This window comes from Odocoileus virginianus, unplaced genomic scaffold, assembly GCF_023699985.2.
Source record: "Odocoileus virginianus isolate 20LAN1187 ecotype Illinois unplaced genomic scaffold, Ovbor_1.2 Unplaced_Contig_1, whole genome shotgun sequence".
In the NCBI taxonomy this organism is placed as follows: Eukaryota; Metazoa; Chordata; class Mammalia; order Artiodactyla; family Cervidae; genus Odocoileus; species Odocoileus virginianus.
The window spans coordinates 1,948,317-1,971,001 of NW_027224318.1; the positions used below are offsets into that span (position 1 = coordinate 1,948,317).

General features: G+C 40.9%; 2 protein-coding genes across 6 annotated transcripts in view; one reads left to right on the forward strand and one right to left on the reverse strand.

The window, feature by feature from the left end:
• MCF2 (MCF.2 cell line derived transforming sequence) overlaps nucleotides 1–3,958 on the forward strand; it is a 115,440-nt gene extending 111,482 nt beyond the window's left edge. For 4 of the 5 annotated variants that reach the window (XM_070463285.1, XM_070463286.1, XM_070463289.1 and 1 more), the window contains one exon: nucleotides 2,291–3,958. In XM_070463285.1, coding sequence (XP_070319386.1) covers nucleotides 2,291–2,334 — 44 coding nt within the window. In that variant the 3' untranslated portion in view covers nucleotides 2,335–3,958. The remainder of the gene's footprint in view (nucleotides 1–2,290) is intronic. The other variant, XM_070463288.1, reaches the window with a different exon arrangement.
• Nucleotides 3,959–13,020: 9,062 nt separating this feature from the next.
• Nucleotides 13,021–22,685, reverse strand: part of F9 (coagulation factor IX) — a 31,808-nt gene continuing 22,143 nt past the window's right edge. Inside the window, exons 7-8 of the mRNA XM_020914743.2 lie at nucleotides 16,589–16,703; nucleotides 13,021–15,114 (exon numbers count right to left, since the gene is read on the reverse strand). Of these exons, the coding sequence (XP_020770402.1) occupies nucleotides 14,567–15,114; nucleotides 16,589–16,703 (663 nt within the window). The 3' untranslated portion in view covers nucleotides 13,021–14,566. The remainder of the gene's footprint in view (nucleotides 15,115–16,588; nucleotides 16,704–22,685) is intronic.

Below are 22,685 nucleotides of genomic sequence, written 5' to 3' on the forward strand. Positions count from 1 at the left end.
AGAATCTCAAAAATCTTGAGGATATACATATCTGATTTCAAGACCTACTAAAAGGCTGCAGTAGTGAATACAGTGGGTTTTGGCTTAAGTATGAAAAAACGGAGTTCAGAAATAGACCCGCATATAATACTATATAACTGATTAATGAGCTTCCCACATGGTGCAGTGGTAAAGTATCTGCCTGCCAATGCAGGAGACACAGGTTTGATCCCTGGGTCGGGAAGATCCCCTGGAGAAGGAAATGGCAACCCACTCCAGTATTCTTGCCTGGAAAATCCATGGACAGAGGAGCCTGGCGGGCTCCAGTCCATGGGGTCACAAAAGAGTCGGACACAACTGAGTGAGCACACATGCAATGTTTAATCGAAGTGTCAGCTGAATGGGGAAAGGAAGGTTGTTTTAGCAAATGATCTAGGGTATCCACATAAAAAAATGAAGTTCCATCCCTACACCTCACTCCACACACAAAAATTAATTTCAGTGGGCATCATAGACCTAAACATAAAAGCTAGAAACATAAAGCTTCTAAGCACAGGACAGTATCTTCATGCCTGTGAGCAGTTAACCATTTCTTTCTTGTATTATGCAGGGCAGATACGGTGCTAACCATAAAGGAACAGTATCAGACAAAGAAACATTGCACATGCTTAATTGAGCACTTTACCCTTTAAAAATGTGTATGTATTGAAATAAGGTAAAATCCGAGATAGTGACATTTTGAACACTTTCAAAAACCAAATAGTTGTAATGAATCATATTTTCCCCCCAAATTAACTGATTCCATCTTACACATTAAAGAGTTAAGTTTGAAAGTAAATAAGACCATCTTTCTGCCAACTGCCTTATGCTTATTTAAGTCAGTAATGAGAGATAGAAAAGAAACACATGAGTTACTTAAAATACATGCTCAAAGAACTGTGTAAATTAACATATATAAATCACTTTTGATGAAGCATATTTTAAAAGCCAATAAAGCTATGAAATAACAATGCAGTGTATATACTAGAAAATAATGGCCTTTCTTGTACTCAGGTCTCCAAAATTCAAAATTGAAAACACCAAGTGCATTCATCTAACTTCCATATAATATTAGCATTTCTATTCAACATTAGGAACACTCAGTAGATTTTCCATAACTTTTATCATCATCATTTAAATATAGAGCCAGATGTCCTCATACTTAATTCAGGACAAAGTTAATTACATTCAATTTTAGCTAACTGCAATGCAGGACATGTAAAATTACATATTTGATTAGTTTTAATTTGAAATTATCCCATTACTGTAACTAATCACAGTAGATTTAGGGCATATTACCATTCTTTGAAAAGTACATGACAAAACAGCTTAAATATACTTCAAGCCTGTGCTTATTTTTCAGGCAATAAAGGGCTTACCATACATTTATTGATGTATGTACACTTTATTTGGGAAAAAAATCACATTATTCTTTCCATTTGTATTTTCTACTTTCTACCATCAGTACACTTTTCAGTATCCTTTTCTTTCTTGCAATGTCATTGGGAGAGTTACGTGTAATGGGTTGGTATATCATCAGCATTTAAAGAATGTATTACTCTCTTGGTGTGACATGCTACTAGATAAGGTGACATGGTTCTATAGGTCCCCGTTCTCTAGCAAGTTCTGACTTTAGATGTTTTAAAAATATACATTTCTTTCAAGTAACATGCATTTATGACAGGTCGAATTGACAAAAATTAATACTTATTGGTAGATTTTGGTTGAATGCTATAATACCATGTGGTTCTGATTGAGATCTATCCTCATATTACATTGCAGAGGACAAAATAGTGCAACGTGGCCTACAAAAATAGATTGTATTGTGTGTCAGTTAATGGATTAGGAAATGAAAATTGACCACAAATGCAACTGTCAACAGCACTTAGGTTTCAAAATATATATTAGAGTATTTTATTTGAATTCTGGAAAATGGAATGTAAAAGCATCTCTGTGAATTATGTGCGTAATATGTTTCATCTGTATGTACACAGTATAGTTCATACAATATTTGTGAAATCTGGTTGTATGAGATGTGAATTGTATTTATTTTGCTTCTATGACGTTATGCTGTTCGTAAAATAGATGATTTTAATAAACCACTATGTAACAGAATAACAACTTTCATATTAAAATAAACATCCAAAAGATATCACCTTTGAAATTAGGATGGACCTTTTGAATCATCACATTTAGTGTTAGAAGTCATAGCACGGACAACATTTTTGGCCTTAAAAGTCGAGTATTAACATCGTTCTTCATTATTTTGTAGATGCTGCTCTGAGTAACAAGGAAGCTAAATTCCCCTTGAATTAAAGGAGAATGAATAGACTTTAAAAAATAAGGTTTCCTTTGGAGGTGTGAACTAGATTATAGCTCTAGTTCAGTGTCAAAGATAAACAGCACAAGAGTCAGATGATCCTATGCTGCCCATGACATTCACAGAATGTCCTCAGGACTGAGGTGGACTTCGTCATTCACAGTTTGTGTCATTCTTGCAAGAAGCCATCTTCACACCTCCCATCCCCTCAGGTGAAAAGTGCAGTGTTATTTTGTTTCCAAGTAGGGTTTTTCATGGCATGCATTCAGATTCCATCTGAAAACCATATTATCAATTATTCTGAACATTTACAGGCAAAAATTTGGGGGGCAACTTTTCAGAAACAAAACAAAACAAAAATCCAAAGAGAGATGAGAGATAATCAGAGATTTTAAACCCCTTTGGTAATTGATAGTTTATCATTTTTCTTATCTTTGTGACTTTACTATACCAAAGGGATATGTTCTGAAGGACCTCTTTTGCACTTAGACTGGTATTTAGGGTTGTCAGAGCTGTCTTTGAAAGGCCCAAAGCTAAAAATCCTGCAGTTAGGATGCTGAAGTTTACATTTTATGCACTGAAATCTAGATACATCACAGCTTTAACTTAAATATTAGTATTTGCACAAGAGGTGTTCCTATAACAAAGCTCTGCTTTCCAGTGTCTACTTGCTTTTGAATTTTCTAGAAAAATCTATTCTAGTGCAGGGTTTCATAAGTTATATTGTATTTCTTTAAAAATATATGTATAGCTGTCCTTCTTTTAAATATGTGAATGGTAAGATCACTTGTTTTAAAGCACAGGCTCAGTTGTTGCATGCAGTGGTGAACTTAGGCTTGGAGTATTTTGTATTATGGGCCACTGAAGTCAATGGTTTAAAACTGCTGCCTTTTGAATCATGGATCGTGAGTTTTACTATCAAGTTGGCATATTAGGTGCATGGTTTTTGATGACTGGTTTTACAAAAAACAACACAACTATATAATACACAAATGATTTATCTTTTAAAGTAGTTTTGTGTATTATGTAAAATCATAGTTTATTTCAATGGTATCATTTGATGTAACCATTTATATGACAAACCAGTTGTATTTTATTCAAAGGCACCTGTAAATTATAAATCTTCTAATGTCCAATTGCTAGAATTTGTGATGGCTGATTTATAACTAACTCATGAAACTGTCCATATGTTTGATATTTCACTTGATTAATGCTCCTGAAACAACAACAAAATATTAAAATACACTTATTTTGTTTGCTGATCCTGTGGCTAGATAGAGTTAGGAGTTAAAACCTTTGAATAATGGTGCCCCTCTGCACAAAACATTTAATTTTCATGGTGTTAAACTAAGGATTTTAATCACTTAAGAAAATACTGAGTTCTATAGATTCAAACATACGGTATAGTCTTTTAATGTTTTAATCACTGGACAATGAATGCTATATTTGTACATGTATTTGTATTTGTAACTGCACTGTATTGATTTTATTGGACTTATAAATGTGTGTTACTATGAAACATAGCAGCAATTTTCCTTTAAGTCTTTGCATTTTAATTACATTATAAATGTACTAAAAATGTAAATGTACTTGCATTAATTCCACATTAAAAATATCCAATCCTAAACTCACTTGTATATTTTTTTTTGGTTTAGTATCATTGAAAAAGCTTTTCCTTTCTTTTTTTTTAAATTGAAGTATAGTTGACTTACAATATTGTGTTAATTTCTGCTGTACAACAAAGTGATTCAGTTATGTACACACACACATATATATTCTTTTCCATTATGGTTTATCATAAGATATTGAATACAGTTCTCTGTGCTATACAGTAGGAACCTTGTTTATCCATTCTATATATAAAAGCTTACATCTGTTAGCCCCAACCTTGCACTCCATCCCCCCCCAAGTCCCTCCCCCCTTGGCAACCCCCAGTCTCTTCTCTATGTCCATGATTCTGTTTCTGTTTCATAGGTTCATTTGTGTCATATTTTAGATTCCACATATAAGTGATATCATATGGTATTTGTCTTTCTCTTTCTGACTTCACTTAGTGTGATAATCTCTAGTTGCATCCATGTTGCTGCAAATGGCATTATTTCACTCTTTTTAATGGCTGAGTAATATTCCATTGTATATATGTACCACATCTTCTTTATCCATTCATCTGTCAATGGACATTTAGGTTGTTTCCATGTCTTGGCTATTGTGAATAGTGCTGCTATGAACATACGGGTGCATGTATCTTTTTGAATTATGGTTTTGTCCTGGATATGTGCCCAGGAGTGGGATTGCTGGGTCATATGGTAGCCTATTTTTAGTTTTCTGAGGAACCTCCATACTGTTTTTCACAGTGGCTGCACCAACTTACATTCCCACCAACAGTGTAGGAGGGTTTCTTTTTCTCCACACCCTCCCCAGCATTTGTTATTTGTAGACTTTCAATGATTGCCCTTCTGACTGGTGGTATCTCCTTGTAGTTTTAATTTGCATTTGTCTAATAATTAGTGGTGTTGAGCATCTTTTTATGTGCCTGTTGGCCATCTATATGTCTTCTTTGGAGAAATGTCTATTTGGGTCTTCTGCCCATTTTTGAATTGAGTTTTGTTGTTGTTGTTGTTGTTATTGTTGAGTTGTGTGAGCTGTTTGTATATGGTGGAAATTAAGCCCTTGTCTGTTGCATCATTTGCGAATATTTTCTTCCATTCTATAGGTTGTCATCATTTTGTTTATGGTTTTCTTTGCTTCACAAAAACTGGTAAGTTTGATAGGTCTCATTTGTTTATTTTTTTAAAATTTCTGTTGCCTGGAGGGACTGACCTAAGAAAACATTGGTATGATTTGTCAGAGAATAGAAAACCCCTTTACTTTCATTTATTAGTGATACACTAAAGACACCATAATTATTTTGAGTTACTTGCTTACCTTCATTTTTGTCATAAAGTTGTAATAAATAAAACAAAGAAAATGAGCTCAATGACAGATAAAATACCCTAGAACAAAGAAAACCCAGAAACAGAGTCTTATATGTATGTGATTTGCTGTATTGATGGATGTAGCATTGCATGTGGGGAAATGAGAGACAGTTTAATAAATAGTGCTGGGTAAGTTGTAAAAACATGTTTACTTGTAGCCTTGCTTCTCTGAAAGGGACGGAGACACAGAGACATCTGGCCAGAACTAGGGTAAAATATTTTGCTCAAAAAGTTTCTTTACCCAAATCTGTAGGAAAGCAGTACATGAGGTTTCAGGGGTTAGATAGCCATGGTTGTGAGAGGATATTTCCACACACTGAAAAAAATCTGCTTCCATTTGATTAAGTCCAAGGAAAGCTGGAAAGCATCTAGATACCCACAGTTGTTTTCTGAACTGTGGATTTTTGCAAAGGGCTCTTAGCTGGATTTGCTAGACTTAATCTTTTCCCCAGCCCATTAGGGAGTTAGAACTTATGCCTTATTTTTTTTAATTTTTTAATTTTTTTTCCATTTATTTTTATTAGTTGGAGGCTAATTACTTTACAGTATTGTAGTGGTTTTTGTCATACATTGACATGAATCAGCCATGGATTTACATGTATTCCCCATCCCGATCCCCCCTCCCACCTCCCTCTCCACCCGATCCCTCTGGGTCTTCCCAGTGCACCAGGCCCAAGCACTTGTCTCATGCATCCAACCCCTGGGCTGGTGATCTGTTTCACCCTAGATAATATACATGTTTCGATGCTGTTCTCTCAAAACATCCCACCCTCACCTTCTCCCACAGAGTCCAAAAGTCTGTTCTGTACATCTGTGTCTCTTTTTCTGTTTTGCATACAGGGTTATCGTTACCATCTTTCTAAATTCCATATATATGTGTTAGTATACTGTATTGGTCTTTATCTTTCTGGCTTACTTCACTCTGTATAATGGGCTCCAGTTTCATCCATCTCATTAGAACTGATTCAAATGAATTATTTTTAACTGCTGAGTAATATTCCATGGTGTATATGTACCACAGCTTCCTCATCCATTCATCTGCTGATGGGCATCTAGGCTGCTTCCATGTCCTGGCTATTATAAACAGTGCTGCGATGAACATTGGGGTGCATGTGTCTCTTTCAGATCTGGTTTCCTCGGTGTGTATGCCCAGAAGTGGGATTACTGGGTCATATGGCAGTTCTATTTCCATTTTTTTAAGGAATCTCCACACTGTTCTCCATAGCAGCTGTACTAGTTTGCATTCCCACCAAAATGCAAGAAGGTTCCCTTTTCTCCACACCCTCTCCAGTATTTATTGCTTGTAGACTTTTGGATAGCAGCCATCCTGACTGGTGTGTAATGGTACCTCATTGTGGTTTTGATTTGCACTTCTCTGATGATGAGTGATGTTGAGCATCTTTTCATGTATTTGTTAGCCATCTGTATGTATTCTTTGGAAAAATGTCTGTTTAGTTCTTTGGCCCATTTTTGGATTGGGTCATTTATTTTTCTGGAATTGAGCTGCAGGAGTTGTTTGTATATTTTTGAGATTAATCCTTTGTCTGTTGCTTCGTTTGCTATTATTTTCTCCCAATCTGAGGGCTGTCTTTTCACCTTGCTTATAGTTTCCTTTGTTGTGCAAAAGCTTTTAAGTTTCATTAGGTCCCATTTGTTTATTTTTGCTTTTATTTCCAATATTTTGGGAGGTGGGTCATAGAGGATCCTGCTGTGATTTATGTTGGAGAGTGTTTTGCCTATGTTCTCCTCTAGGAGTTTTATAGTTTCTGCTCACCAGAAATTTTGTTCAAGTTTTTCTGTAAGAACTTATGGAAAAACTTGAATGAACTTTATGGCCAACCCAATATTATTGTTGACATTTCCACAGTTACATATGAATCTCACAATATAGAGTATGTAGTTGTTATAAAAGACTTCCCAACTTCTAGGCTATTGTATTCTCTTAAGAAGAGAGAAAATTTCAGAGTATATTTTTTGGAAGTATAAGAGAGTATGAGAAATGCTCCACTTAAAGAGAAATTAGGTCAGTGATTTTGTTTGAGGTTTAGTCAGAAATCAATCCAGTTTCACTTAAAAGATTTTCTCTGAGAAAAATGCTTGTTATTAGGTATTAGGACATAAGAATGGTCTTCCCTTAGGAGCAGTAGACTCCAGAGTGCTCAGTGAATCAAGTCTCAAGCAATTAATTGTCAAAACAAGTCTTACATTTCAGTACACTTCCCCTTTGTTGATTTGGGATGATCAGTTTGTAGTTGGTCTTATGGGGTCTGCCCAAGGACAGCAAGCAAACCAACCAACCAATGTTACAGACAAAACTAAACCCTTTATATCATTCAAGGACTCTGGGAGAAGGCGAGGGTGGGATGTTTCAAGAGAACAGCATTGAAACATGTATATTATCTAGGGTGAAACAGATCACCAGCCCAGGTTGGGTACATGAGACAAGTGCCCAGGCCTGGTGCACTGGGAAGACCCAGAGGGATTGGGTGGAGAGGGAGGTGGGGGGGGGGACTGGGATGGGGAATACATGTAAATCCATGGCTAATTCATTTCAATGTATAACAAAAACTACTGTAATGATGTAAGGTAATTAGCCTCCAACTAATAAAAAAAAAGGAAATTAATAGAAGTGAAAACTGGCTTTAAAAAAAATTCTCTTTAGTTCAAAATGTATTTTCTATGTTAAAGCTCAAGACATACTCAAGTCTAAAGTTTTCCCTTAATAGAATCACAGATGTAGAGAACAAACTTCGGGTTACGAGGGTGAAGGGGGTATGGGATTAACTGGGAGATAGAGATTGACATATATATACTAATTATGTATAAAATAGATAACTAATAAGAACCTGCTGTATAGCACAGGGAACTCTACTCAATACTCTTTAATGGCCTATATGGGATGGGAATAGAATCTAAAAAAGAGTGGATATATGTATATGTATAACTGATTCACTTTGCTGTAATCAGAAACTGTTGTTAGCAGAAACCAACAACATTGTAAAGCAAATATACTCCAGTAAAAATTAATTAAAAAATTTAAAAAGTTTTCCCTTGTACTTGATGAGAGGCTACCTTCTATTCGTCGATCACCTCATTTCATGTATATGAATTCACCATTAAATTCTGAAGCAAATGTATACAAAATAGGACTAATAATGTGTATTGAGAACAGCCCATGAAGCTGGACTTCGTGAAAAAGGTAAATGAAACTTTCCTTAAGCCCAAAGCAAATGAAATGTAAACTGTTTCAAAGATACATTTTGTGTAAGTATTGGTGAGATAGACTCACTAACTCAACTACTCCCAATATAACCAAACAAACAAAAGCCAGGCTGGAGAATAAATCAAAACATCATAATAGAACAGAGGAGCAGGGTAGAGTGAAAGAAAGATCTGAAGCACGAAAAAAACGTGATGTGCTGAGAATTATCTTAGTGAATATTTTTTTTATCTCAGTTTGATGGTGAATGTGCTCTTTTACATGGTAAGCTACAAGAACAAATAAAATAAGTGAACTTTAACTTCTCAACCATAACAAAAATGACTTAAAATGGAAAAATTCTAGTGGATGTTTTGGAATCTAATATTAGAAGCTAAAGAGGTCTCTTTACTGACCTTGGGGAAGACACAAAGCTACACTTACACATTTAGAGCTAGTTTCAAAATACCTGAATTCAATGCAAAAGAGCCATTTTACATAGGAGAATTTGTAGCTTTAAAATCTGCTTGTGTTCCTCAAAATACCAAGTGTTGCAAAGGATGTGAAATAAGAACTCTTACATGATGTTACTGGCACATAAATTGGTACAACCCTTTGATGAACAATTTGCTAATACCAAATAAAGTTGAAGTAAACACTGTATAGCTTAGCAATTCCACTCTGAAGTGTCTACCCCTGGGAAACATTGACACATGTGCTCAAAGAACTCAAGGCTATATAACCAAGGTCTTATAAGGCTAATCTGTTTTACATTATCTAGAAAGTAATGATAACTCCTCTCATAATCCTTGGAAGGACATGAATGTCGGCATTCTTTCTGTATTTATCTGTCTCTTTTTTCTATGGCATATTCCCTGTGTTCAGGGTGAATTTATCATTCTTACCCTAGATGACTGTGTTTTGTTCTGATGTGGTCTGTAATAGGTTGTTTTCCTTCCATTTCATTTATCCATTGGTTCATTCATTTAACAAGCATGCACTGAGTTTCTCAGGGCTTCCCAGGTGGCGCTAGTGGACAAGAACCCGCCTGCCAGTGCAGGAGTCAGGAAGATCCCCTGGAGGAGGGCATGGCAACCCACTCCAGTATTCTTTTTTTCTTTTTTTTTTTTTTGCTGACAAAGCAAGAGATTTTATTGGGAAAGGGCACCCGGGCAGAGAGCAGGAGGGTAAGGGAACCCAGGAGAACTGCTCTGCCGCGTGGCTCGCAGTCTTGGGTTTTATGGTGATGGGATTTTTTCCGGGTACTCCAGTATTCTTGCCTGGAGAATCCCCAAGGACAGAGGAGCCTGGCAGGCTATAGTCCATAGGGTTGCAGAGTTGGACATGACTGAAGCGACAGCACGCACGCATGTGCTATTTCTCAGAGACCTGGTGTATTCTTAATTCAGCTACTTACTTTCGAGCTGAGTTTTAATATCATGAAAATGCATGCTTTATTTTTGTCATATATTCCAAGAGGAAAACAGATTTTTATATATAGATCTTCACTAAAGCATGTCATGTGTAAATCCTGGGACTCTTTTAGCTTTATGAGGTCCACACCTGAGCCACTACATGATTATTGATTTGCAGAAGCTATCTACAACAGCATGCTGGAAGCATCAGCAAGTTTTAATAGATTAGGATCTCATATTTAACACTGCGAAGAAGCAACCTTTTGAAAAGAAGTCCTTGGAATCAGGAATATCCCTGTGCCTATTTCCATCCTTCTCCAATCAAGAGGTAACTCTCTGGGACAGGGTAGGGGTGAGGATGGGGGAAAAAAGAGGTCATTCTCCTACCAGGGTGAAGTGATCTGGCCAGCAGTTCAAAATATTACTCTCATTCTCTGACAGGTCCTCAGCTATGTTCTAGAAGCCATTGCCTCTTTATCTATAAGAAAGTTTCTGCCTGCTCTTTTTCCCTTCTGATAACCTTATGCCTACTAGAGGCTGAAATTAACTCTGGAAATCTCTAGGCAAGCCATAACCCCACAGACACAGTGGAAACAGTATGCCTTGAAAGTACTCGTGGAAAAAATGAGTAATCTGGATACCTGGCTTGGTTGGAAAGGACAGGGGTCCCAGGCCAAGTTTTTTGCCTGCTGTAACTTCAGCAGTCTCCATAGTTTCCAGAACATGATTTTTGTGGCTTTAACCATGAGATCCTCCCCTCCCCCCCTCCCAGTTTTTATTTTGTATTAATCCACTGACCCTAGCATTCTTTTTTTAATCCTGAGATTTCTAAATGGCATCAGCCTCATATTGAAAAAGAGCCCTGAGTACTTTGCTCAGACAGGCCTGTCAGCTGCTGAAGTGTGTTTCCCCTGTCACCCAGGACTGTATGGCATTGTTAGTACCCCAGCTTCAGGTGGCCTTTGAAGCCTTCCTTCAACTTTCAAACAACAGCTTCTGCAGTAGCCTGCTGTCTTGGCATGCTGCCTATGCTTTACCCCGTGCAGTTGCAATGAATTGAGCTGAAACTTTCCAGGATGACTGTGTGCCAGATAACAGTGATCAACTTGCTCTGGAAGTCAAATGTCACACCTGGAAGGCCCAGTTCTCTCAGGTGGGCTACAAGCCAGACACCAGCACTGCAGGTTCACTCCACAGGTGCTGCCCTGAGTCCAGGACTGTGGTTCCAGTTTGTTATTGGATGGCCACTCTGCCTTCCCTGCTACCCGATGGTTTTGTTGATCTGGTTACTTGTTTGTCAATTAGAGCATCACTAATAAGAATTTCAGGCAGTGTTCAGTCCCAGGTTTGCTGAAAGGATTTCCACCAATGCAGAATGCCCCCTGCTGCCCTAAAAACAGACAAAGCTCTAATTGAAAGCACTGTACTTCCACAGTGTGAAGTGGGAGACCTGGGCCTGGCCTTATCTTGGCCTCAATTTCCTCATCAGTTAAATGGACAGAGCGATTTGGATGGTGTCTAAGGGCCCTTGCAGCTCTGACTTTCTTAGATTGGACTGTCAGCTTTCAGAAGTGGTTTAAGAATTATAATTAAGCAATTTTGTGAACTGGCCTGTCACAGTTCAGGAAAGTAGGGGAGAAAACCTTTCTTTCTCCCTTGGCAAAGAAAATTGGACATTTTGTTCCTGTCACCATTTAGCAACTAATATTCAAAAGAACCCAAAACAATCATACTTAAACAGCAACTTGAAATGACTGCACTACATTAACACACTTTTCTCCACTCAGCAAGAGTTCTATTTTAACCTGTCACTTCCAATATTGCAGCAGCATGTTTCAGCCCATTTAGACTAAGTAGCTACAGCGATTTTGAAAGCATTAATGATTCTTATATGGCGACTGTAAATGCTCTAGGTAGAATCTAGCGAGGGCCTGGCTCCGAAGCTCTTAGGTGGGCTTAAAGGCCCCAAATGTTTACTGGCGGCAACATGCCGCAGGTGGCTCTTAAAGAATGCAGTCATTTTTGAACTGCTGAGGTAAGAGACTGTGGCTCGAGACTGGTGGGCCCAGGAGCTCCTCCCTCCGCCGCAGGGAAGACCAATCACAGGAAGTGTAAGACCACGCCCCCATTGCTCTCTTTGTAAAGGGTGGTCTCCATGGCAACAAGGCCAGTGTGGCTCCCTTTTACCAATCGCAGAGCGCTGGGGCTACAGACCTTGCGTCGTTCAAATGCGAAGTAATGCGTTTCCATACGTTAATCAGTGTCCTACTCAAACCTAAGATGGATAATCACAGTGTCTCCCCTCTCCTTTAGCCAACAATAGCTGAATTGATTTCTTTTGTTTGTTCATGAAACCTCAATGCTAGGCATTATTTTTATTTAAGTATGGCCTCTTCTCCTGATACTCATTACAAGAGTAATTCCCATTGTGGGATAAACATGGATTCAAATTTAGCTAACATTTACTGAGCAGCTATTGTGTAGTAGCATAGTAGGCGACCACAAGGCAATTCACATACATTATTTTAGTTAACTCACAAAATATATAAATGTGAACTCAAATGTAATAAACACTATTGGAGGTTGGCATACAGTAATCACTCCTTGAATATTTGTTGAATAAAAGCATGGAAGAACGTGAACTCACTATCACAAGGTCAACAAAGGCCCTTGGAGAGCATCCTGTCAAACTCTATCATTACACAATGCAGAAGTCAAGGCACAAAATGTAGAGTGACTAGGACTTCCCTGGTGCTCCCAATGCAGGAGACCCAGGTTTGATTCCTGGTCAGGGAGTAAGACTTCACAGGTTGCAACTAAGACCTGGCACAGCCAAGTAAATAAAAATCTCTTTTTAAAATGTGGAGTGACTTATCCAAAGCCACATTCACAACTATTTAGACTCAATTCTGTTCTGTGTGGATCCAGACCACTGTCCTCACCAGGAAACAGTACACACTGCCTCCCATGAAAGCTGCATGACAAAATAGCATCAGATCTTTGCTGTGTCATATGGCATTTGGATACATTCTTTTGAGTGTCCTGCCGAATGTAGTATTTGGGAGCCTTCTCTTTGAATGATTAAAAAAACACTTTTTGAGGAATTGAAAACTACATTTATTGATACTTGTATTTGAAAAACTCAAGGAAAAAAGGGATTAATGAGAGTAAGTTGAAAGACATCAGCAAGTGTGAGGCCTGGATGGGAGTAAGATGAGGGCAGGGGCAGCAGCAACGTGGTTGGGTCAAAGTGGTCCAAAACATGGTGTTGTCAGTAGTTCCACATGTAATCACATGCAGGGTAAATTATTCACATCAACCAAATTAATGAAAAGCCAAGGTGTGAATCAGAACATCAGTTTAATTCACAAAGGGAAATAGTCTAATAGATCAAAATATTGATGTGATTGATTGATATGTTGGCTGGTCAATAACCCTCTAGAGAATATAATATAGAAGGCCTAATTATAATTTTAAAAAGTGGCCTGGTGAGCATGGAACCAGCAAAAGGGAGTTCACTGGCTCATGGGAACGATACATGTCTGTAAGCCTGGTGCAGCCCTCTCCACTGTGGTGATATGCCAATTGAGGAGGCATGATGCTCGTGTTTTCTGGTCTGAGCAATTTCTTCCTTAGCCCTGAACAACACTGGAGACACACCAATGAGTTTTCTTGAAGACACTATTTGCTCTACTTGCAAACTGTTCTGACAAGTGTCAGCTCACCTTGCTATATGTCAGTTTTCTTGGTTATAATGATATGGCCGTTTGCCTTCATGGAACCATGTCTAGTCAAACCTCCATAACAACACAATTACAAGTCCATAGGAAACTATTCTGATGGGTCATTCCTTCCATTATGTATGATTTTAATAATGTGACTGTCTGAGAGGAACTTTTCCTCCAAGATCAGGCACCTTACTTTATTTCTGTGTGATGAAAAGGAGGCTCAAGACCAAACTGAGAGCAAGTCTGGGGTCGATAGGTGCACAGTAGTAAACTGTGCACAGCAGTAAAACAGTACAATGCCTCCTTCCCCTCCTTTAATGCCTATGTAGGGAAAAGGGGAGAGAAAGAGAGAAAGTGATTTGGGGATTAGGAGGTGGAAAGGATAAAGGATGCAGGAATAAGGGTACTGAAAAAGAAGTAGTGTTTCCCATGACTTTTAATCTCTCAGCTGCTCCTATGTTCTTCCTGGATGAATGTGGGGCTGGCCTTTTGATGGACTAGACCAAATATCCTGGATACAAATCCAATAAATTTTAACTTGGTGGGGGATGTAAGAAAGACCTGGCATGTGGATTGCTGCTAAGGACAGAGGAGCAGTGAGTTGCCCCGGTGGAGAACTACAATGCCTGACGGGCAAGATTAAGAACTTAACTTCACAATTTGGTCAAGGGCTGGACCTGAAGGAATGGCCACAATTTCCCACCATAATATGTTTCTCCAGTGATTACATTTTCTTATCTACTTATTCTAGTAAAATATGAAGTCTAGCTAGACTTCTCCCCATAAAGAGAAAAAGGAATATTCATAGAAGGTATACACTCAAATCTAAAGAGATGGGAAAGTGATTAGTTAGTAAAGGACCTTGTTCATGTTCAATTCCAAATATGTCAGCCTTGGAAATACATTTTCCTTTACGTGAGCTTTGTTTTTTCCTTAATCCAGTTGACATACCGGGACACCTTGGTATATATGCCATATTTCCCTTTCATTGCACACTCTTCACCCCAGCTAATAATTCCAGTTAAGAAACTGGTGCCTTCCACTTCGGTGACATGGGGTCCCCCGCTGTCTCCTTGGCAGGAATCTTTACCTCCCTCATGGTAGCCGGCACAGAACATGTGGCTGTAGATGGTGAACTTCGTGGATCGAAGACACGTGGCTCGGTCAACAAGTGGAACTTTCAGGTACTGAAGAATTGAGGCTGACCTCCCTCTGTTGAAGACTTTGCCCCAGCCACTCACATAACCGTAACCAAATTTGAGGAAGATGTTCGTGTATTCCCTGTCAGCAATGCAAATAGGGGTTACATAGCTATTTAGCTTGAAGGGTTCATCCAGCTCCAGGAGGGCAATGTCGTGGCTGTACTTATTAATAGATGCGTTGTAGCCGTGGTAAGGAATAGCACGGATCACATTTCGCTTTTGCTCTGTAGGTTCTGGCTCCTCGGTGTTATGTTCACCTACAGAAAAGAAATGCCTTTTTCAGCCACAGTCTCTCCCACAAAGAAACACGTTTTCCAAGTGTCCATCTAGCATCACTTCCTTGTGGTGGTTTAGTCGCTCAGTCATGTCTGACTCTTGAGACCCCATGGACTATAGCCCACCAGGCTCCTCTGTCCATGGGATTTCCCAGGCAAGAATACTGGAATGGGTTGCCATTTCCTTCTCCAGGGGATCTTCCTGACCCAGGGATCAAACCCTGGTCTCCTGTGTGCAGGCAGTCTCCTGCATTGCAGGTGGATTCTTTATTGACTGAGCCACCAGGGAAGCCCCTGTCCTTAGCTGCCAGCTTATATTCACCCACTGAAAAGAAATTTGTCTTCAGTCACGTATCACCTTTCACATAAAGAAGCAGATTCTCCAAGTGTCCACTTAGCACCATTGAATTACCTGCCAGTCAAGCATCAAATATCTTATTCTTGTATTGTTACGATTTTGGTAAAACTTAATTGAGTGCCAGTGCATACTTTTCAGAGCAAAAAGCCTTTCAGGACCATCAGATAGATGTCTGTTCACCCATGCTGTTTACGAGTCTCATCCTGTTCACAGGCGATAATGAATTGACTCGTTATGAATTATCCTCAGTTCAGTTCAGTCACTCAGTCATGTCCGACTCTTTGCGACCCCATGGACTGCTGCAGCACATCAGGCTTTCCTGTCCATCACCAACTCCTGGAGCTTGCTCAAACTCATTCCCAATTTCAAGGATTTTGACCGCTTGTTTGAGCACAGATAATACATTCATTTGGTCATTCATTCAAATGTTAACTGAGGGCAGGTTACAGCTTGTGTCAGCGGTAAGGATGTAAGCATCAGTGATGTGATATGGCTTTTGCAAAGGCTCAGTCTGGTGGGGAAATGGACACATCAATGGATAAGTATATTTGCACTGAGATGAGTACTAGAAAAGGTCTGCCAAAAGAATGATGCAGAGGGATTTCCCTGGTGGTCCAGTGGTCAAGAGTCTGCCTTCCAATGCAGGGGGCTTGAGTTTGATCCCTGGTTGGGGAACTAAGACCCCACATGCTGTGTGGTGTGGCCAAAAAATAATAATAATAAATAAGGATGGAATAAGTTGGATTTTGAAAAGATTGCCTCTCTACCACTGGTTCAACTTATTTAGCAATGATCTGAATAGACTCTAGTAAAATATGATATGGACTTCCCTGGTGGCTCAGTCGGTAAAGAATCTGCCTGCAATGCAGGAGACCTGGGTTCAATCCCTGGGTCAGGAAGATCCCCTGGAGAAGGAAATGGCAACCCACTCCAGTATTCTTGCCTGGGAAATCCCGTGGACAGAGGAGCCTGGCAGGCTACAGTCCATGGGTTGCAAAGAGTTGGACATGACTTAGCTACTAAACCAACACCCAAATGATACAGCAGTCATATAGATCTAGGGCTGTTGCAAACAGTTGCCATCCCTTGTTTATTTACCTGCAACAACAGTAATTTTAACACCAGGCTTGATGCAGTGGGCAGCAGTTACAACCCATTTTTCATTAACAATGGAACCTCCACAGAACGCAGCAATTTCACCATGCAAAAGGACCTGTGGAAACAAAATGATGAATCTTACTACATATTTGATCTACAACAACAACAACAAAACACGTGTGCTGTTCAGAGGAGTGAGCAAAAAGTTGGCTTCTCAGTGCTGGCTGAAGTGGAGTGTTTCTGGCAAGTGTCAGTTTTGAAGATGTCTTAGTGTTCCTGGAGCACAATCAAAAAAGTCATTTCTGAAACTGTCTTGAATAGAATGAGCAGTGATAGCCAGGGGGAGTGCTAGATGAGGCAACTAGGAGGAAATAGCTTCTTTGGATGATGTGGGGTCCTTGGATTTCTTTTCCAGGCGAGTCAGGTTTTCTGATAGCATAAATTGCTTCTTGGGGATATGGCTGGTACTTTCAGAAGTGCACTGACTTGACTCCTGGAGATCAAGTGATTACTGAGCCTCCTGTCCATGCACGGGGAAATCTGCTTGCCATAGAGCATTTGAAAGAAAAACTACTGACTTTTCCAGGAGATCTTTTCAAGCCTTTTCTCAACAAGAATGATATGAAATGAGACTTAATGGCTGTGCTATGGCCACTCAGGCCAGGAGCAACAGCCGAACTTGTGCACTCCTTCTGGTCTCCCCCCTACCATCTCCACCTCCCCCCACTGGATCTGTAAGCTGCCCCTGTCCTAAAAACTCTACTAAGCTATGTTTGATTTGGGGACAGAGATGTTTGAGCACTACCTTGAGCCTGGGCGTGATTAGATAAGACGCCAATCCATTCTTTCATCTACACATTCATCGTATAACCAGAGTGGACTATGGATATTTTTACCACCTCAATGTCTAGATCAACTTGGAGAATTTTCACTTCCTGTGTGTGCAAGGGCCTTGGTCCACCTCTTCAGGAAGAAAGCTGAGAAGTGTGAACACTAGAGGGCATACTCAACATTTGGTAAACCCTTTGTGGGCACTGCTGCCCTTTTACTGAAGCACATACAGCCTCAGGCATAAGCCCATTCATAATAAACTAGGAAAAGGGAGTGGTCACTCCTTTCTGGTGTGAGTCTGAGAAGGTCCTTAGGGGCATATTCTAGTGAAGATTCTTTTTGTCCTGAATTCTATTTATTGAACCCTGGCTAATCCTAGACACTAAAGCACTAGCCTCCCACATGGAGACCTATGGGACTGACTCACTGCAAGCCTCTGACCCTCTTCTCTAAACACAGGTTTCCTTCTCATTCAGCTGTCGTTTTTCATGTTGAAAAATAAAAATATAGGAAAACTCACACAACATAATAAACACCAGTTCACCCACTGTCCAGACTCAACAATGATCTTAATTTTTTTTTGAATCTGTATTGCTCACTGTGGACAAATCATTGTGCTAAGTGTTTCACGTACATTTAATACAACACTTTGTGGAGTGACACATCCATACAGATGAGCAAACCGAGATTTAGATATGAAGTTAGTTAAGCTCAGTTAGTGGTGAGGCTGGGATACAAACCCTAGTCTGCCTGGCTTCAGACTCTAGGCTTCTAAGCGCCCAGTATTTCTCCTAGTGTGCCAGGGTGCTTATAAAATGCAGCTTTGGGAGCCCACCCAGATTTAATCAGAATATTTGCTGCGTGGCATGGGAGAAAATGCAGATCTCCAGAATATCCTTATGCATGACTAAATTTGAGAAATCCTGTTTCCGAATTTCCACGGCTTGGTGACCTTTATGTTTTAAAAGTGATTAGTCCAGGAGGAGCTGGCTACACAATTTGCGGGGCTCATTGCAAAATGAAAATGCAGGTCTCCTTGTTCAAGCTAGGAAAAAGTGTCATGGGAGATACTAAAATAAAACAGTTTTGCTTTTCTTCTGTGGTCTCTCACAACCTATCATGGTGTTGTGAATTTACTGTTTAAAGTTGGGCTCCCTCATGTGTGGGGCATAGCCACTGGGTAAGCGCAGGCACTCACAGGTGCCCAGGGGCACTGAACAGGCACTCACAAATGCAGCTCTCAGCTGCCAGGTCCCCTCTCCCATCAGCCCTATGCTGGTGCCCTGGTGCCATCTTCCCTTCTCACTGGTCCACTGAAGCAATCAACAGCCAATGGTGACTCCCAGGGGATTTCAACTTCCGTGTCAGGATATGTTCAGTTCCTGGAATGAAGGGAGGCAAGAGGTTTGCCCCCGTTATTCCCCCTCCAAATGTGCTAGGAGGCATTTCTGGCCATATGAGATGCCATGTGGTCATGCCCCTTCCTCAAATGGCAGAGAGTCTGGGCACCCAGATTCAACTCTCTGTGTGCCTATGCTGGAGGAGGATGACAACAGCAGCTGTTGGCAGTGAGGAGGGGGCATATGCCACTATGCCAAGGGTTGGCGGTGGCAGTGGTCATTGGGCGGCTGGGGAAAGGGGAGACAGAGCTAGCCAAGGCACCAGGGGACAGGGGAGAGGGGGGTCAAGAATCCACCCCTGTGCGGTGCTGAGAGGTGAGCCTGCAGTGACTTGAGGTTCCAGGTCACCAGCACACGCGTGCTCCATTGTCTCATTGAACTTGAGTTATAAAACACAAATGCAAAGCACTGAACTACAAATGCGGGACCCTTTGGAAGACAGGGCCCTGCAACTGTACCGGTCACCAGTTCTTGAAACTGGCCCAGACCTCAGGTGAGTATCCTTACCAGGCAAATTTGCGCAACACTGTTCTTTACTGGGCCTCATGACTACAGCTGAATACATCTGCTCAAGTAACAGGAGTTAAGCATTCATATACAATGATATAATGGTGCTTACCCTCTATATGAGAGGCGAATTGGACATCTCTCAGCTTAATGGGCTAGTTAGGCCAGAGTGAATGATAGCCACAGCCTCAGGCACAGAGACTATGTTGTAGCTAGTCTGATTCCTGCCAAAGACTTGCTGCCTGGAGCTCCTACGCTGTTCTGGTGGATGGCTGAGAAATACAGTTGTGTCCTTTCAAGCCTGAAGAGTGTTTTTTTTTTTTTCCCATTCCTGATTAGTATTAGAAATTTTGGTAAACATCTTTGCCAAGGAAAAGCCCTAAAATACATTTACATTTAAAAATATTTCAAGTAACTTGGTTTTGGAATGTTTACTTGAATACTTCAGGATCACAGTTATCTAAATGTTAGCTGTCTGGAGATGAGCGGTCTGCGTGGCCAAGGACAAGTTCTTGTATGACATCACTTTGGAGAACGATCAGAAAAATGGGAAAGCATATGTTCTGAGCAAGGTGTCCGAGTGCTGATCTGTCAAACATTTTAATGTTTGTCATATCCTAACAGGAGCACATTTTCTCTTTCACACACACAGATACATACCAAACACACCCACATACATCTGCAAAATACACATTCACATATCTATTTTGATGTTCTTCACTGACAATGCCAGCCTAGAGTAATAGCTGCTCCCCTGTTTTTCCTTTTTTTAACCTTTTAACTCAAACTTGACCTTTCTCTGTCGTTTCAGTAAACTCTTACTCTCCGTACCTAGCCACCTCCTAACAATTTTTCTTGGCATACTTGTTCTCTTATGTATAAAGAGCAAAACCATTTCTACATGATGTATGGCTTATTAAGCCCACAGGTGTGATTCACCCAGCCCCTGGCCCTACTTCATTTTTCTGGGCACAGAGGGGAGGATCACTTTTGGCTTTTAATGGTTAACGAGACTAGTACTGACATCTGCATTGCAGGCAGATGCTTTACCATCTGAGCCACCAGGGAAACCCAGTCACTGAAAGACTTCATCAAACCATCCTAGAGAAGAATTCTCTAAATGTTCTGTCCAAAATAGTTCTGTGGGGCCAGATGAGATTACATATGTCATGTTTTCATTTCTGCTAATTGGAACTGTACAATATGAGCTAAGAAAAATAGAGGATTATCTTTTCAAGTGAAGATATATCTATAGTCTTAGGAAGTTCATGTAATATCTTATCTTCCTCCCAATATCCCAACCCCACCAGGAGAAAGAGAAATTTCTGGTGTATACAGATGGAAACTACTTGTTGTCTGCCATGGGGGTGTGTCCTAATCAAATGGAAAGAATTGGGTCTGTGTAGGCACAACCCACTCCAGTATTCTTGCCTGGAGAATCCCATGGACAGAGGAACCTGGCGGGTTACAGTCCACGGGGTCGCAAGAGTTGGACACAACTGAGCAACTAAACAACAAAAATATAAAGGATTAAAGAAAGTTTAACCACTTGGTTTCCATTGTATTCCGGCTTTCTCAATCTCATAGAATGATCTTCAAATGATTAAACGTACAATGAAAAGTGAAAGTGTTAGTTTCTCGGTTGTGTCCGACTCTTTGCGACCCCATGGACTGTAGCCTGCCAGGCTCCTCTGTCCATAGGATTCTCCAGACAAGAATATTGGAGTGGGTAGCCATTCCCTTCTCCACCCAGAGATCGAACACAGGTCTCCTGCATTGCAGGCACAATCTTCACCATCTGAGCCATGTAGCTCAGATTAAACATACAATACTTATGGCTAATACAGAACCTGAGGCTCATAATAAACCAAAAGAGAAAGACCAGGCACATCGCATCCATGGCCAGACAGACCCTAACTCAAAGCAGAAGAGGAGGGTGGAGCTCTTGGGGGCAAGTTCGCACATGCTCAGAATTGTTGGCTGGCTGGGTCAAGCGAACAGGACCAAAAGCCAGTGAGAGGTTTAGAAAGCTGAAACTCAGTGCTGCTTCCTTCAATTTCTGACTTTTAAGCTGTTGATGAAGGTAGTCTCATAATATAGGTGTTGCGATTTCCCTGTTTTCTCTAATGTTCACATCTTTCATCGCTTCCCTTTGTAACTGTATGAAATTCGAGTTCTGTTTTAGTTGCTCACCCCGCCAAGGATATAGTGACTCTAGGAAATAGCCTTTCTGTTCCCATATAGTGCAGTCAACCCTCTAGCTTCCTCTCTCCACTCCTGAGTGGCTCTGCAGAGTCCCTAGTCCTCCAAGGGCCCTGAACCCAGAGCTGGGCATCTGGAATGAAAATGCAGGTTAACTGGCCTCACACCTCCGCTTCTTTCTCAGGCCCTCTGTCGCTGTGATGCGGGATTAGAGGTCAGAGATCGGTCAAGTCTGCCTGCGCCTTTGACCTTGGGGGTCGGAGGTCTGAGCAGCCGGAAGCGCAGGGGCTTCTGGGAAGCCCCTGTGGCCAACCCACTGCGGCTGCGGCGGCTTTGCCTCCAGGGGGAAGTTGAACGAAAGCCCTAGAATAAGGTAAGCATGCACACGGCCGCTTCGCACAGCTGTGCGAAAGGTGAAGCTCGCTTCTTAGGGTCTCAGAGCGGGGCGGGGTGGCTGCGGTCCCTAGCCTGCCCCGTCTCATCTCCCATCTGGTGAGCCCAGGCTCTCAACGGTCCGGGATGGCCTTGTCCTGCCGCTGCGGTTCTCGGGACAGAGCAGCGCCTCAAGCCAACAATTCTATGAGCATCTGCTAGACCAGATCTGCTCCCCAAGCTGCCCGGCTCCCGTGACTGACCCAAGTGGCCGGAACGGCCTTTCTTCACCGGGAACAGGGTCCACATGCCTGCCTGGAACTTTCATCCATAAATCCTCCAAGAAAAAGTCGTCGCCCCCTTGCTCTTGTGGCCCCCCCGCCAGCCAACAGCTCACCTAACCCTTTTCTTGAACAGACCAGACGTTCCCAGTTCGTTCAAATTATTCGTTACTCTATAGGAAACTGAACTTCATCTGGGCCTCTTTGCCAGATTGCTTCACCCACGTGGTCGTGTGATTCCCCATCCTCTTTTACTGTCACAGCAGCATTTTGAATCTTTTTTTAGGTGGTGTTGCAACTCCAGCTGTTGCTCACTTTCTCTTGATGCTTGGCCTTCAGCAGGGGTGTGGCAGTCAGGTCTGCAATCAAATCAGGTATTTCCACCTTGCAGATTAACTGAAATGGTGGCAGTTGGCTCATCCATAAATGGGGAGAGATTCTGTTGTTTTTTTTCTTCCTGTTTTGTCTGTGTCTAAAAGTGAATTTAAACTTTTTTTTTTTTTC